This window comes from Equus przewalskii, chromosome 10 (assembly GCF_037783145.1).
Source record: "Equus przewalskii isolate Varuska chromosome 10, EquPr2, whole genome shotgun sequence".
Classification (NCBI taxonomy): Eukaryota; Metazoa; Chordata; class Mammalia; order Perissodactyla; family Equidae; genus Equus; species Equus przewalskii.
In genome coordinates this window covers 54,036,837-54,054,226 of record NC_091840.1, presented here as the reverse complement: position 1 = coordinate 54,054,226, position 17,390 = coordinate 54,036,837, and the positions used below count along the sequence as shown (strand labels likewise).

General features: G+C 40.5%; 1 protein-coding gene across 12 annotated transcripts in view; it reads right to left on the bottom strand.

Moving 5' to 3' along the window:
• DNAH9 (dynein axonemal heavy chain 9) overlaps window positions 1-17,390 on the bottom strand; it is a 313,704-nt gene that overhangs the window by 129,115 nt on the left and 167,199 nt on the right. For 11 of the 12 annotated variants that reach the window (XR_011523200.1, XR_011523198.1, XR_011523197.1 and 8 more), the window contains 4 exons: window positions 13,830-13,991; window positions 10,261-10,457; window positions 2,532-2,694; window positions 615-738 (listed from right to left, as the gene is read on the bottom strand). Coding sequence is in view for 7 of the 12 variants with exons in the window: in XM_070561099.1 (XP_070417200.1) it covers window positions 615-738; window positions 2,532-2,694; window positions 10,261-10,457; window positions 13,830-13,991 (646 nt within the window). In the remaining 5 variants the exon portion in view is untranslated. Of the gene's footprint in view, window positions 1-614; window positions 739-2,531; window positions 2,695-10,260; window positions 10,458-13,829; window positions 13,992-17,390 lie in introns of those variants that run through there. The other variant, XM_070561101.1, reaches the window with a different exon arrangement.

Below are 17,390 nucleotides of genomic sequence, written 5' to 3'. Positions count from 1 at the left end.
GTTGAACTTTCCACTGAAGTCCTATCTTGCACCGAGAGTGTCACAGGGCAGTGGACAGCCCCTGTAAAGTTCCTTGGAAACCAAGGAAAACCATGTGGAGGTATTCTACATCTGTTCCTGTTTCCACTTTGCTTCCATAAAGTTCTGAATCCTTCATCAATTAAATTGGCAACCTAGACTTTCCCTATTGTGTAAGTTTTGTGTATGCACGTTCTCTGTGTGTATCTTCCTGCTAACACCTAACCTACCTGAAATACTGCACACATTCTAGTTTCTCTCCATCTTGGTTATGGGAAGGGAGCAGCCCCTTGTCTCTGGGCTCAGAAGATCAGCAGGTCCTTAACCTGCTCTTGCTCCTATTATCAGATCTAGTCCCACTAAGAAAGCCTCAAGATTATTGTCTGTTTTGCAATGAAAGGAAAACAAAAGAGCTAGGATAGCAAGCCCAGCACCAACCCAAGAAGGACCTTGATGAACCAGTTCTCCACTGTATCAGTTTTTACCCTCATTTCTGTGACCTAGCTCTTCTGACCTTGGACCAAATCTCCATCTTGGAATGACTCTGACTCCAGGGGGAATCTATTAGAGACATCCAAGTGCAAAGAGTCTCTTACCAGATGCCAAGAGATCATTGATGAGCACAAGGAACTTTTCATCAGCCACTTGGGCATCAGTCATGAGAAACACTGTGCTGAGGTTCTTTACCCCGGCTTTTAGGCACAAGCTGGCCAGGTCCACCTGCACAAACAATCAATATTAGATATCTTTGAGAAGAGGGCCTTCTTGAAAGAGATCTTCACACACTCCTTAGGAATGGGACCATTTTCTTATCTACTTCCATGGGAAACAAAGCAAGACAGTAATAGGAGGTAGTGAAGAGTGCTATCTTGCACTGACAGGCAGGAAAATATGCCTCCTTCAGGCTTCGATCTTAATAGCGGTGGGCAAGTAAAATTAAATAGTGATGATCTTTAATTCATACAACCACTGTGGCCCTTGTATTAGCTTCTAGAACTCCTGCTTTGTGCAAAGAGGTAATAGCTTTCCAAAGGACAGAGGTGGTCTCCTGTTTATCTGTGCTACCTATATCATCATAGAAGTGAATGACTTGCCCCAGGAGGCAAGCAATTGCTCTTAATCTTGACAGAAGAGTCATGTACTTGGAGCTACCGGCCTAGGGGATGAATACATCTTATGCCAGCAGTGTCTTGTGTTGTTATGACTAGCTCTAGCAAAAGACTTGTGTTGGAAAAAAAATACATTGGGGAAAACACACACACACACACACACACGTGTGCGTACAATCACCTGGTAGGAAATTACATCCATTCAAAACTGCAAGTGGACGAAGTTTTGGGCTAGGATGCCAAGCCCTGAATTTTTCCAGCTTAGTCAGTCTTGGTTCTTTTGTTGTATCCTTTGCAGAGCTCAGCCATCAGTCCTCAGTCTTGCTCTTCTCTCTCTCTTGCACCACTCAAAGCTCATTCTCTAACAGCCTCATGCTTTTCCTTAGAGCAGAGCTTCCTTCGTGTCCAGATAATTCCCTTTTAAAGTTAATAAACTTCCTTTGAGATCAATGGTTCTCAACCTTATGCATTTACAGAATTACCTAAGACAATGTTTTTCAACTCTCATTAGAATCATCTGGGGGATGCTTTGAAATGTCCTGATGCTCAGGCCACTCCCTAGACTTTTAAGTCAGAATTTCTAGGGGGTGGGATACAGGCATCAGCATATTGGAAAGGGCTTCCAGTATATAGCCAAGGTCGAGAACCACTGTCTTGGATCATTCTGTAAATGCATAATTCTCATCTGCACTATCTTGTCTTCTCCTTTTTTGGAAATGCTAAAGATTGACCGACTGTGAACCTCATGTAAGACCTTGGATTCAGCCAATCACCAAGAGGCTAAGCTGTGGCTTCAGAGCAACAGTGAGCATCACTGGCTGAGAGATTAGGAAGGTGGTGGGTACGTCTGGCTCAGTGCTGGCTGGAATTCTCTCAGAGACAGTAAGCGCAGCCTCCTGACGGAAACTACATCATAACTCCCTACCATGCCTCTACCGTGGCCACGGAGAAAAGAGAGGAAGTTGGACAAAGTGACCTTTGGAAAGTGTATATAATGCCTTTCTCCACTTTCCAGAATGTGCATTATCTTTTAAAATATGAATTCCTTATAAAACTTGGGCAGACTGCCCAAATTCCTCCTAAGTTTACTAGAGCTGCTGGAGAGGAGGGTGCTGAATTGGAGATAGATGTGCTTCCGATGTGGGTGAGAGCTGAGGCTCCAGAGACGTAACTAAAGCAGCTGACGTCTCACAAATGCAGACCTTGGGAAGGACCCTGTCCTCAGCCTGAGTCTAATGAGAAAACAGCCCCTCATGTTGCCAGCCCAGAATCTAAGAAGAAAATGGAGGGACAATTAAGGGGAAGTTTTGGGCAAGGGAACTGAAGAGCTGATGAAGAGTGACAGGGAGTTGTGGGTAGCTGGAGAGAGGCTGAGTCTCTTCCCACAGCCGCCAGCCTTCTTACCTTGAAGTCAGGGATCTGGTAGCCCTTCCGCAGAGTGATCTGGAATACATCCATGGAGCTGATGAAAGCCGCCAGCCTTGTCAGACTCTGCTTGCCGCTCCCACCTACACCAACCAGCAAAGCGTTTCCCCGCGGGGACTCCAAGATGCGATTGATACGGCAGCTACAGAGAAGGAGGCGGAGCACATGGCTTCGGTCAGACTTTCCTCTGTGAGGAGTATGCATAATGGTTCAAGTGAGAACGAACGCCCTCCTTGGAGGCACATCTTGGGCTCAGCTGTGGGAAACTTGAATTAAATTGTACCCAAACCTGGCCTCAGCTTCTTGCCCAAGTAGATTGAAGTCACTGCTGCTTTGCTGTAAGCCGAAGCCTCTGGTGAATTGGCGGCAGTGGAGGAAGAGCTCGCGGCAGCCAGGCAGGATTGGAGAGCGAGTGTGGTGGCAAGGGGAAGGGCACAGGGCCTACCCTCTGTCTCCTCCCCAGCCAAGCTTGACTCTGCCGCATCTCCCCACTTCACTTTGCCTCACATATTTGTGGTTTTAGGCAAGAGGAAGGGACAGAAAAAAGAGAAAAGTAGAAATCATACAATTAGAAAAAAAAAATCCAGGCAAGGCTAGAGGACAAGCAGGAACAGAACAGCTCGTTCTCAGGAAAGAAGTAGCAAAATTAGAGTCAGCAGAATAGCAGAGAGCCCTGACACAGCTCTTGTCTCTCCTCTTTTATCTTTCCTGGATGTTGATGCCCTCGTAATGAATATTTGTGGATCCTTAGTGTCAACCTACAGGACACCCACTTCCTTAGCTTCTGGATTCTTCCCTTTGCAGCTGTACTTACCACTCTCAATACCCACACTCCCACCCCAGAAATGGGGGAAGATTCCCGGGCCCTGGGCTTAGACCACGCCCTCCAGAGGACCCCGCTCCTCCCGCCCCTCCAGGCCTTCCTCAAATGCTGCTCTTCCATCAAGCTGTTCACGGCCCCTCCTCCAGGATACACAGCCAATCTTTTCTGACTTCCCATCAGCACTATGTATATACCTTATGTAAGGTACCTACATTCTTTATAAAAATAACTCCTACTTCCTTTTCTTTTCTCATCCTAAAAACAATGACTATTCATTGTACGAAATGCATAAAATACAGAAAAAAAACCCAATTCTACTATCTAGCAATAAACGCTACTGACATTAATTATATGTCTTCCTGGACTTTTTTCTGGTGTCTGTCTGGATAAGTATATATTTATGTGTATATACATTTAGTACATCTAAAAACAATATATTTCTATCCTGTAAATTTTCAAAATTGGGTTCACCTTGTATACTGAACATTATGCTTTGAAACCATTTTTCATGTAGCAATACACTGTGATTGTTTCCCTATGCCACTCAGTAATCTGCTAAACCATGTCTTTAATGGTGGAATGATATTCCATTGTATAGAAGTAAGTTCCTCATCTGCAATAGCCTACTGTTGGATATTTAGGTTGTTCTCAACACTTTCTAGCCATAAATAATTCCATATAAATATTTTTAGTTTATATCTCTAATTATATCCATAGGATAGGTTCCTAGAAGTAAAATTAAATTGCTGAGTCAAACAGTAAGACAATTTTTACGGCTATTGATACATACTGAAAAATTAGTCCCCAGATTGGTGGCACCAATTTGTACTCTTATTGGGTAGAATTGATCAAAAAGTGAATCTATTATATTGTAGGATGAGAATATGTTAGATTATATTAGTTGAATTAGAATGTGTTGTCAGTGAATTTGGGGGTACATAACACAGTGATCAAGCCACTGTGGAGAAATGGATGGGATAAGGAGGGAGAAACAACAGGTGTTGGTGATCTTGGGATCCAAAGAATGTGTAGAACACGAGCTCAGGTAAAGTCCAACCAAAGAGAGCAGAGGATACATCCGAGACTGAATTGCACAGGCTACAATCCTGTGTTCCTGTCTTGTGTTACCGATATTATAAAGAGAAATGCCATATTCAAATTAAGTAATGGTAATTATGGGAGGAGCAAGTAGCTAACCTCAATTTGGAGGAAGGGCTGGGGAAGTTTTGGTGGGTGGGGTTTGACACGTCAACAAAATACGAGCACGTATGAGTTTAAAGGGTTCAAGAGTTTCTGTGGTTCGAATTTTCTTATTACTGCAAATTTCTTGCATATACTGATGATTTGGTCATAATTACCATCAATAAACTAAATGTTTATAGGTCCTTCTTGCCTCTTCTCTCCTAAGGGATGTGTTTGGTACTTGAAAGGAAACCCCAGCAGAAACGTAGGTGAGTCAACAAGGCCCACCGCCAGCGGCTAGGAGAGTCTGGCCCCCACCCTTGTTGACACGGGATCTTAATATATTTTTAAAAATTCTTTGCCAATTTAATGGTTGAAAATATTATGGTTTTAAATTTTATTTCTTTGATTTCTAGGCAATTGAACATTTTTCTTATTAATCATTATATATTTTTTCTTTTGTGGATTTCCTTGTCATGCCCATTGCTTACTTCTCAATTGAAGTGTTCTTCTAGATTTGTAAGACTCCTTTATGTATGTTTCAAAATATCCCCCTAATTTGTTGCTTTTATCATTTAGTTTTAATGTGTTTCAGATGTATAGAAATTTTTAGCTTTTTGGACTTAAAGTTGTGGGTCACTAAATTTACGTAGTTAAAATTTATCTTTGTAAATATTAAGGAGTTATTTGGTGACCTATATGTAGTTCTTTTATGATTTTACTTTTTCTCTTTACAATTATTTGATTGTGATGCTTATACTCTGTCTTGTATCAGATTCACACTTCTCTAGCTCTCTTATTAAAACATAGTTTCTAGACATCTGAAGAGTGTGTATACTCATCTTGCACAGTGCCAGCACACTGAAGATATTCAATAAATTTTTCTTAAATTAACAGAAGAACCCATTCCTTATACTCGGCATCACATTTGGGGTGCTGTAAGCAATCATTCTTTATGCTAAGTGCAAGGAATCATCTGTTTTGGTCTTAAAAGGAGGGGGCAGGGATGGATTAATGGAGGAGAGAGGCAAGCATGCAGGAGAAGCCCAACTGGGCTGTCTGGGCCGCCTGACACCCAGCTCTATTCTGGAAGGCCTGAGCTCAGCTTTGCATGGTCCATGCTATTCAATATCTAAATGGGAAATGCATCATTAGCGATGAAGTTTCCAAAGAAGAATGGCTACGTCTGCAACTGTCAGCATTAGACTCCAGCTGGGGACTCATTAACAACCTCTGACGAGGGCAAAGGACTTTGCATTTAAATTACAAAATTTAAAAAGAAGATCAATATTCTAAAGGGCTCCTGGGCCAGAAAACCAAGGCAGTCTAAGTTAAGCCCATTACTGAATTTCTGGGAGATTAAAAACAAAAGCTGAAGGTGTACCACAGCACAGCTGGAGGAGGCTGGCTTATTGAAGACTGAACACACACACACACACACACATGCACACACACCCTGGAGAAGTGATAGGATACACAAAAGAAGGGGCACAAGAGAAGTGTGTCGGACATTTTTTTTGGTTAATGATGAAGTAGTGATTCTCAGAGAAAAAAAGAGAAGGCAGAGAAACATATATGGGAGTGGGGAAACAAATAAAAAGATAGATTAAGATTATGCCAAGAGCAGGGGAAAAAGATCTAGTGTAAAGCTTTAAGAAAAAGAACAAGAATCTGCTGAAATGGTGAAGAAAGTCAGTAAGAGAGCAAAATGGTACTGCTAAGCAAGAGAACAAGCCTCTAACATTAACGGACTGCAAAGCGCTTCACACAGTGACAACCTTATTATCTTCCTTTCCCAGAGGAGGAAATTGAAGCTTGGGGATGTTAAGTATCCTTTGCAAAGCACCACAGCCTATTAGTGGCAGAACCAGGATTTGAACTTGGGTGCGGCTCTATCTCCAGAACCTGTGCGCGTAACCACTACAGCGTGCTCCATTATTGGGTTCAGCATAAAAGCAGTGGAAGGAAAGCAGCGATGGTTGGGAAAGGCGTAGGAGAATCAAACAGAAGAAAATGCTAAGAACTCAAGTTGTGAGAACAAATAGCCAGATAATACAATCAAAATGAGCACAAATTTCATTGCACCTGTAAATAAAGTCCCTTACATTGGCCCCTGGACTGGCCCTGTGGGCTCCTGGGAAAGTGCATACACACTGTCCTTCTCTGCCCTGGCCTACTCCCACCTTGGGTATCAGAAAGTGGGACCTTCCTGGGGCGAGTTAAAACCCTCGGCCTCGGGCACGGTATGGAGTGATACGAGGCCATAGGATCTTCTGACATTCTCAGGTTTCTCACTGTATTGCTTGGCATTCCTTTTTCTGGTATAAGAAGCTTCTGCTCTACCTGGCTGGTAGAGGCAGCAAAGAGGGTTGAGGAGCCCCAGGGAGGGGAGGGGAGGAGAGGACAGTGTGAAGATGAAATCTTGGCACAGTGATATTTTTAAACAAACGTACAGGAAATTATACATCCAAATACACTTTATTCTTCAGAATTGCCCCCCTCAGGGCAGTTCACTATTCCAGTTATTTTGCCACTGATAATGCAGCACAGGCTTCTCTTTGGAAACTATCTTCAGAGTCTGTTCAGGATCCTCAGAAGAAAAGGTAACTTTCATAGCTTTATTTTTTCCTAAAAACAGTATTAGTCGGTTTGATCGACCATGTTGGAAACCACATTGACTCCATCACTTGCTATTCTCCCAAATTAAATCCACGCTTAAAGGACAAAGATTTGCCTCAATTCCAAGTCTATGACACAGGCTTCTGTAGCTCTTAAAGAAGAGGGAAAATACTCACTGAGGCTTCACAAGGTTAGTCAACAGACTTTTTAAAACCCTTATTTACTGACCACCTACTATGCACCAGATACTGTCCAAGGTACTGGGGATTCCACGGTGAGCAAGACAGTCCATGTGCTCAAGGAGCTTCCACTGGAACAGGGGGAGACAAAGAAGCATCTGAAGGAGCTTCATAGTGTGATGGTTGAGAGCAAACACACTGGAGCCAGACTTCATGGCTGTATTTCTGGGGTGTGTAATGATAGGCAACTTCCTTCATCTCTCTGGGTATCAGCTTCCACATTAATAAAATAGGAATAATAGTAGACCTTACTTTCTTCAGGGTTTTTGTGAAGACTAAATGAATTGATGTACGCAAAGCACTATGCACCAGCCCTGTGGTACCAGCTCTTACCTGTTGTACCAGCAGGTGCCTTCTCCGTGAGGCGTTCTGATCGCCCTACTTAAAATCACCCCCAGCACTCTCTATCCCCCTTCCTCCTGTTTTTCTCTACATCATTCATTCCCATATGACATGCTAAGAATTTTTATTGAGTACTTGCTATGTTCTAGGTACTGGGGATCTAGCAATGAATAAAAAAAGATCCTTGAACTCATAGTGAGATGGTCTAATCAATAAATATGTGTTGGATGGATGTATGTAAACAAATAGAGTGGTTAATCATGACAAATGCAGCAGGGCACTTAAGTAGCATAAAGTGAGGACCCAGCAGTGACAACTGACTTTAGCAAGAGGTAGGTCCGTGGCAACTTGGATAAAAGCTTCTTTGTTCAAGTGATAGTAAGTGGACTGAGGAGAGAATGAGAAGTGAGAACGTTTGACAAGTACAGACAACTGTTTTAATGACTTTTGCTGTGAACACAGCAGAGAAAGGGGCAGTAGATGGAAAGGGATAGAAGAGTCAAGAATAGTTTATTATTTTTTGATAAATGCTAGCATGGCGTGTTTGTATGTGATGCCTACGACCCAGAAATTAATGAATTAATGATGATGGGGTAAGAAGGAAGAGGGAGAGAGAGAGAGGAAAAAAAGAGAGCAAAATAGAGAGAGAGAAGAGGGCAGGGGAGGAGAGGAAAGGAGAGAAGAGATAATTTCAGGAAGGAGTAAAGTCCCTGAGAAGGTGAGAGGAGATGGGGTCCAGTGTGCACATGGAGGGATTGTGTTGGGTAAGAACAGGGACAGCTCATTAACTGAAATAGTAGGGAAGGCCAGATTTGTGGGTGGGATGCAGGTGGGTTACAGATAGGCTGTTAGATTTGATGGCTGGGGAGATAAGAGAATTCTCTTCTGGTTACTTTCATCTCAGCAAAACAAGAGATGTGTTTATTAACTACAAAGAAAGAGAAGGAAGAGACTTCAGAAACTTGAGAAGAGAAGAAAAATGTATGATGCAGCCATCACAGGAAGGGAAGAGAGCAAACTTCCCAGGGTAGTGGAGGAGGATTTCTAGCAAAGTTGAGGGCCCATTTGATATTTGTGGCTGAAAATCTGAAGCAAACCAAGTCACGTGGTGGGGGATTTTTCTTCTCCAGATGCTTACAGGCAGGTGTGGAATAAGAAGACAGTAGTCTTAACTAGAGTGGAGTTTTGTCACAGGGATACAGTGACAGGAAAGTTAGGGGTGCTTGCATATTGGGATGATGGGGTCTATGGTGGTTGAGGAAAGTAAAGACATGGTAGGTGGAGGGATGAAAGAGTTTGAGAAAGTAGTTGTCTCCATGAAATGAAGTCTTGATGAAGTTTAAGAGTAGCCAGAATAAAAACTAGAGCAGGTGACTGGAAGGGTAGGAGGTACAAGTCAGAGAGTGGGATGTTTGAAATAGAGATTTTGGAGGTGGGTTCATCGCTGATGATAGAAATTCTAGGATAAGAACACGTAAATGGCTCAGGTGGAATAGAAGAAAGATCACTGGAGCTAAGGAGATCAAGGAAGAGAAAGACTAGGTGTTACCCAGATGCAGGGAACGAAGAAAGGTATGACTGAGGAGAGAAGGATGGTCCCAACACAAAGGTCATTGGTAAAGGATGAGGAGTAACTGGATGTTAGCAGGTGGCAGTAACAAGGAGTGGTAATGAGTATGAAAGTCCAATTACTTGTGCTTCAAAAGAACTGGGCTTTGTGAAGGATAAAAGGAGAAATGGTTTAAATATGCCATTGGGGGTGAGGAGGGTGCTTACCTCTCTCTGGGCTCTGGGGTGCATAGAATGAGAAGAAAAAACAGCTTTCTTCAACTCAAAGCCAGCCAGATTTCAGTTAGAATTTATCAGTGAAGGGATAGTTCAAAAAAGCTGAAGATGAAGTAGATTTTGCTGTTGAAGATTGTAAATACTGGAGGCAGGGTGGAAGGATTTGGACTGGCAGGGAGGGGTGGTAAATGGGACCCAGATTGGGGAATGTAAGGAGCAGTATAGGGATAGCATTGGTGTGAGTATAAATGATCTGGGAGGCTTGGTGACTACTGTCAATGATTCATTTCATAGCAACAACACTTGAAAGGATATTTACCTTTTTAAATATGTGTGCACTTAAACAAAAACCTTCAATCTCATTTTTTTAATATTAGCCCTTGGACTAGTATGGGATGGAGATGCAGGTCTGAGTTGTCCTGGTGCCTCTTTTGGGCTCTCAAATTTTCCCTTCGTATCACCATGATCATGACCGGGGATTTGTAAAAGGCAGACAAGGAAGTAAATCCACTTCTGCCCCAGTTCAGCACTATGCTGCCCCCTAGGGCCAGTGGCAGAAGCTGCAGCTGCTGCTCTACCAGCTCCTATCTTGACCTTCATGGCAGAAGAAGTAGCTGCTTTCCTGGTTTTATCAAAGTGTCCTCAAATGCCCAAATGAAATCCGTGACATTGGGAAGAGGAGGGAACTGAGAAAGGGCAACAAGAGAAGCACACTTACACATGGCGCATGGCATCCTCAAAGAGAACCAAGTCCATCACTGTGTTCACTTCATTGTGGTTCTCCAAGGCTTCCAGCAGAGTCTGGGTCAAAAGCTCCCACGATTGTACAGGCATGTACTTGGGCTCCCCTATGCCATTTGCAAAGTGGCAATACATGTTCAGGCTTCGGGTCTGCTCCATAGTCTCTTCAATATCCTGGCAATGAGACACAGGGACAAGACCCTCCTTAGTGGCTCTCAATTCTGATTCCACACAGAGTGGAGACATCTGATTTACCTTTTCTCTAGGCACATTCCTTAAAAACTAAGTATCAGTGCTGATTCCAACACTTCCTTCCTCTTGAGAAGCCCTTATAAAGTGGATGTTTAACATTCATTTACCTGCTCCATGAAGTCATGGATGATGTTTCTTATTCCTTGAGGGCTGAGGATGGGAAGTGGAAGGTGGGAGGTACCCTTCACATGTGCACAATAAGAGCCCATGTCCAAGCAGAGGAGTGGAGGGGGACCCAGGGTGGATTTCCCAAAGCAGGGGCTCTTTCACCAGTGTTGGGTGAAGGGGATCATGGCTCAATGGCCTCATCTCTCCCATAGCCATGCCAACAGGTCTTGTTCCTCAATCCACAGCAGTGCCATCAAACACCCTTTCCTGTTTCCTGTGGGATTACATGCTACAGGTTGGCAGCCCCAACTTCATAGCCTCAGCGGAGAGGGCTTGGCTTCTGAAAAATGTACCATCTTAGGTACATCAAAAATAATCCATCCTTAGGCGACTGGTTTGTTTAATGGGAACATTGACAATCTTAAAAGATTTTCAGGAGAACCTCTATTTATAAAACTTCCATAAAGATTTGGGCTTATTGTGTGTCAACTCTTGCCCACAGGGCAAACCTTACTATGTTTAATAAATATCTAGTACGACTCAATAAACTTAAAAGATATGAAGTCTAGGTCTCTTCACCACCAACCTATCCTCAAAGTATCAAAGAGGCAGCTATCTTTATTTTTTTAATTCAGAAAGGAATTATTTACTTATCAAAACCCAAATCCTGAGACTTCAAGAGAAAGAAAGGCTATAGAGGAAGTAGGTCCAAGAAAGAATAGGTTTTCTAATACATAAGTAGGAATTTATACCAGCATGAGCAATTGTCCCCTTCTGTCATCTTTTTCTTCTAAAGTTCAGACTGGGAGATCCACCTGGGAAAGAGGTAAACAGCATGCTATTCACCAGGGGGGGCATTGCCCAGGGCATTAGTCACTGTAGGGTTAGCCTTGTAAGCCCATAGGAGGGAAAGTGAGGATGACAGTGACAACTACAGAGGAACCAGGACAGCTGCCCGGTGATAGGCAGAAAGCAGGGGAAAGAGTTAAAGGGCAAAGAGTTATCACATTTTGAAGATGGCTTAGGGCCATAGGAAACCCCTGAACTATTCTGGCTTTGCCAGACAGTAACAATAAATGCCAGTCATTGGGATAAGATGTTAACGAAATGCAGGAGAGCTGTTCTTGCTAGTTGAGGAAAACACATGGAAAATGATATGGGAGTACCTTCACCCAGTTTGAAAACGGGCTAATACACTGGGAATCAATCCTGATGTCAGTCAGTTTACACTAATGATCTAGCAGAGGACAACTGAAGCGCAGTTCTGAAAACCCTGGCCTACAAAGACTCTTTGATGAACAAAACAAGTCGCCGATTTTATGATCAGAGCCATGCTGTGTAGAAGGGAGAGAGAAAACCAATGCACACATTGAACCAAAGATTTCTTAATAGTGACACCATTTCACACAAGGGCCATGAATCAGAGAACTTTAAGCTTTTATGGTGAAACAGGACTGTATCTCTTCCTAGGTAGAAATTTGGCAATTTTTCTTTGATACCGGTACTAATTAGGATTTGGTACAACCAAAGGTGCTTCAGGTTGGCATTTCATAACGTTCTTGGGAGAAGGATAATGGCAGTACTAATTATATCTGGGTCAATGATCAAAAGGATGTGTCCTTAGTCTACAGACCCACATAGGAACCTCTCTTTCAAAGACTGAGTGTTCTTACTCTAAAGTGCTAGCTCAGATCAAGCTAAGAAGACAGTTAAGGCTCATTTGCAGAACTAAGAGTGAATACATAAGTTGGCAAACTCTACATTGCTCAGAGAGGGGCATCTAAGATGTGAGAGTGCTGAACATCAGGCTATATAAAAATGATGGGTTAAGTGGAGGAATTCAAGGTGTCTGGCCTAGTAAAGAGCAGATTGAAATAAGTTACTTAAAATGCTGTCCAAACATTCAAAAGACTGCCATGTAGGTTGGGACGGACTGTAAATATCTTCAGAGGTAGACCCAGGGTGTCACCAGGAAAAAAATATGAAGCTAAACCTAACAAGGTGAACATAGGGATAACTAGGTACATTTAAATACAAGATTTAATTCTTTCTAAGTTCGAGAGATGACAGATAGCAGTATGTGTGGAAAAGTATGGCGCTTTGATCAACAGAAGGCTCAGTGTTAGTTGTGTAGTAATTTTGACACTAAGAACGTAACATGATCTCAGGCTGTGTCAATGTGTCAGTGTTTCCCAAGGCATATTCCATGAACCACTCATTTTGCAAATTATTAATAGGTTTTATGGAAGGAAAATAGTATTAGGGTCCAATATGTTTGGGAAATGATATGTGAATCAGGGTTATTCAGGATTTTCAGGGCTTTAATATGCTAAATGCGCTGTGAATTTCTGAGAGGGGAATATAATATGAAGTACTTTCTCAACTTATTTTATCATAGATGTCTTGTTTCTAAAGAGTATATTGTAGTAATACTGTTTAGCAGGACACGTTTTGGGAAACACAGTAACAGAACTATAGCATATGAGAACAGCAGAATGATGCTCTTACTTTTGGGCACACTCCACTGAGATGGTGTGATGAAAGTTGGGCACCACAATTTCAGAGGGGAGAACTGATGGGACAGTAACCAAGATGATGTCAAATTTCTCTGGCTTTGAAAACAAGCCATGTCAGAAATGGCTAAGAGGACAGAGGCTATCTGACCTGGAGAAGAGAAGACTCAGGAAGGACAAGATAAATGGTCTTAAGATAGTTGAAGGGTTGTCATGTAGACCTAGGATTAGTGGACAGGGAAATAAATTTTAGGTCATTATTAGAATAAATTTCCAGTCTTTAAAATTGTTCCAAATTTCAAAATTGTTCTAAATTTCCAGTCATTAGCAGTTCCAAAATGGTTTCCTTTGGAAACACGAGATTGTGCATTTCCAAGGATGCTGGAGTGTCAACTGGGATGACCAATCTGGGAAATGCTACAGAAAGGAGTTAGTACAGGATGAGGATTTGGATCAGATGGTCTCCATAGACTTTCTCAACACTGAGATTCTTTCAATAATTTGTGTCTCTTCTTGCTCCAGCAATTTTTACCTTGGGAAAATAATAGAATTTTTTTGCTTATCTAATCTCTGATTTTCTCTAATTTATGGGCTAGATTTTATCATTTGGGCAATCATCTGCATAATTAACATTATTTTTCAAAAGTAAAAAAATTCACAGGGCAATACTCACATCAAATATTTTCTTCACCACTTCTGTCTGGATTTTATCAAAAAGATCAAAGTCCTTTTCTTCCACCATCTTATCACGATAAACCCGATTTGATTCATGCAGATAGAGCTTTACTAGGTCCTGTGGGGATTTTACACATTCCACTGAGGAGAAGAGAAGGCCCTTTAAGAACAGACAAAAAGCAAACAGAAAGACTAAAATACATGAATAACAACTTATAGCTACAACAGCTACAGTTCACTGAAGTCAGTTATATGACAGGCACTGGACTACATGTTTTGCCAGACAGAGCTCATTTAACCATCATGATGATCCTACAAAGTAATTTTTACTGCATCCGTTTTGTATAATGTGGAGATTGGGATTCAGACAGACTGGAAGCATGCCCAATGTCATACACTTAAGTAACCTTAGTTCAAACCTACAAGGTCTGCCTGAACTTAGAACCTGGAATTTTAACCTCTACATTCTAAATCACCACGATGATGGCGGAGGTGGCTTCTCTGCTGTATTCAATTCCACAAGTGCCATTTGAAAACTAGTCTAGGAGACAATTGCTTATGTAAAATCAGAATGATGACAAAGGACTATAGTTTCCTTTGCAGGTCAGCAATCCATTTATTCATCTCTAGTAGGTTCTCCTTCTTACATGCCATAAGATTATTCCAAACATTTACTATTCTTTCCAAATTTCTCTGTTACCTCTCTCTGTTACAAAGTCAATGTCTTAGCCTTCTTTTTTATTGAAAATGGAGACCACCAAGATTAGAACCCCTTAACAACCTCAACAAGTTCTATAACTTCAAACACATCTATATCTCTGTTTGCCCTCACTGCTTTCTTTCTTGCCTTAAAGGAAAAGGGGTTATTTAATGGCTCCTTATGACTGACAGAATAATGCTCAGATTCATCAGCATGGCATAAAGGGCTGGTTGTCATATGCCTACCAGTCTGTTTCCTCGTGATCAATCTCACCACCACTTTCCATAAAATTTAGATTTCAGTTTCACAAAATTCAAATTATTTTCTCACCCTATATACTTTCTGTGCCATCATGTCTTCTGCTTTGCTTGCTATACTCATGTTTCAAGATCTAGGTCAATTGATACCTCTTTGTTGAAGTCTTCCATGACATCTCCTTTCCTGTTCAATAGCATTCCTTCTGATGTGCTCCACATAACCCTTTATACATAAATCTTTATTATAGAAGAATTATTAGTTCTAAATTTAATTTTCTTTGTACAGGTTTGCTTCTTCCAGGTCATGGTGAGTGTTTCAAAGGCAGGGAAATTGAGAGACTTCATCTTGGATGTGGTTTATTTTTATCATTGTATTACTAGCATCTCACATGGAGCCTGACATAAACTAGATTCTCAACGAATGCTTGTTGAAAAAATGAATGGACTAATATTGAATTCTTCAACTCCGAAAACATAGCAAAAACCTCCATCAAGACTTCTGGTTTTTGTAATTGCAGAATAGCTGATCATAGACCAAACTGAAACTAAGAACTTGACAAACGGGATTAATAGCAGAACAGACACAGCTGGAAAGAGAATTAAGGAACAGGAAAAGAGATTAGCACAAAATATTCAGATTGAATCACAAACAGGAAAAAAAAAAAGGAAAAGAGCATACAGGACATATGGGATATAGTGAAAAGGTCCATATATGTGCATTGGAATAAAAGAAGAAGAAAAGAGAGGGAAGCAGAATCAATATTTGAAGAGACATGGACTGCAAGTTCTCTAACACTGAAAAAAGACATCAAACCAGATTCAAAAATGCTACGAACATTAAGAAGGATAAACACAAAAAATACCACCTTGGACAACTTAGGCATAATTGTGAAATTTTTGGAAAATCAAAGACAAAGAGAAAATCCTAAAAGCTGGCAAGTGAAGAAAATATGTGTACCCTCAAAGAAACAATAAAACAGAGATACTTTCTCAACAGAAACAATGGAAACCAGAATAGAATGGAATGACACCTTCAAAGTGCTAAAAGAAAATAGCTTCCAACCTAGAATTCTAAATGCCCTCCTAAAATTCTTGAAAAATAAGAAACAAATACATTTCAGTCAAATAAAAACTGAGAGATTCTTCTCTAGCAGATATAAACTAAGTAAATACCAAAGGAATTCTTCAGGCAGAATAAAAATTATTCCAGGGGCCAGCCCCACGGCTGAGTGTTTACATTTGTGTGTCCTACTTTGGAAGTCCAGGGTTCACCAGTTTGGATCCTGGGCATGAACCTATGCATCGCTCATCAAGCCATGCAGTGGCAGGCATACCACATAGAAGAACTAGAATGACCTACAACTAGGAAATACAACTATGTACCGGGGTTTTGAGGAGGAAAAACAAAGGAAGATTGGCAACAGATGTTAGCTCATGGCCAATCTTCTTCACCAAAAAGCATACTTAAAAAAAAAAAAGGCCCAGAATTTTAAAAAAGATTCCAAATTCAAGAACAGAAATGCAGCAGGAATAAAGAGCAATGGGATTAGTAACACGTGAATGCCTAGATAAATGTTGACTTACTAACATAAAAACATTAGTGTATTATGGGTTTTCAATACAAATGAATTAAAATAAATAAGAATAAAATAAGAATTGGAGAGAAGTAAATTGTTCTGAGATCGTTGCATGTATAGCAATTGATAAAAGCACTAATTTATAGAAGAAAAAGAGGATAAAATGATGCATTTTGTAACCATTAGATGAATAGTAAAATGATGTATAGCATGCTAAAGGAGGGAGAAAATAAAAGAATAAAACTATATTCAATAGAATACAAGGAATGAGAGGAAAGAAAACGGAATAGGTAGCACATATTGAAAACAAATGGTATAAATTAGATTTAATCCTAAATATATTATTATATAAAATAACATAAAATCTAAATGAACTAAACATTTTAATTAAAAGACTATGATTATCACAGTTGATTTAAAAAAATCCCATCTATATGCTGCTTATAGGAGATATAAATTAAATATAAGAATACAAAAAAGGTGGGATAAGAAATGGGAAAACAATATATCATGAAGATACTGACTAAAAGAATATGGAGTAACCATACTAATATCATACAAAGTTGACTTTAAAGCAAGGGCTATTTTTAGAAATAAAGAAGTCCATTTAATAATAGGAAAAGGGTAAATTCAGTACAAAGATACAGTAACTCTAAATTTGTATGCACCTAATAACATAGGTTCAAAATATATAAAGCACGTATGACAGAAATAAAAGGAGGAATTGATATGTCCACAATCACAGTGGGAGATTTTAACATATCTTTTTTAGAAACTGACAGAACAAGCAGACAAAGAAAATCAGTAAGGATATAGAAAACTTAAACAATATGATTTACAAGCTTGACCTAATTGACATATTGATAAAACTACACCTGACACAGGCAGAATGCATCACTTTAAAAGTGCACATTTGTCCTCTCTTGGGACATAAAGTAAATCTCAAGAAATTTCAAAGAAATAAAATCATATTTTATTTAAATCATATTATAGTTTATTATATATAATATGTTATTAAAATCATA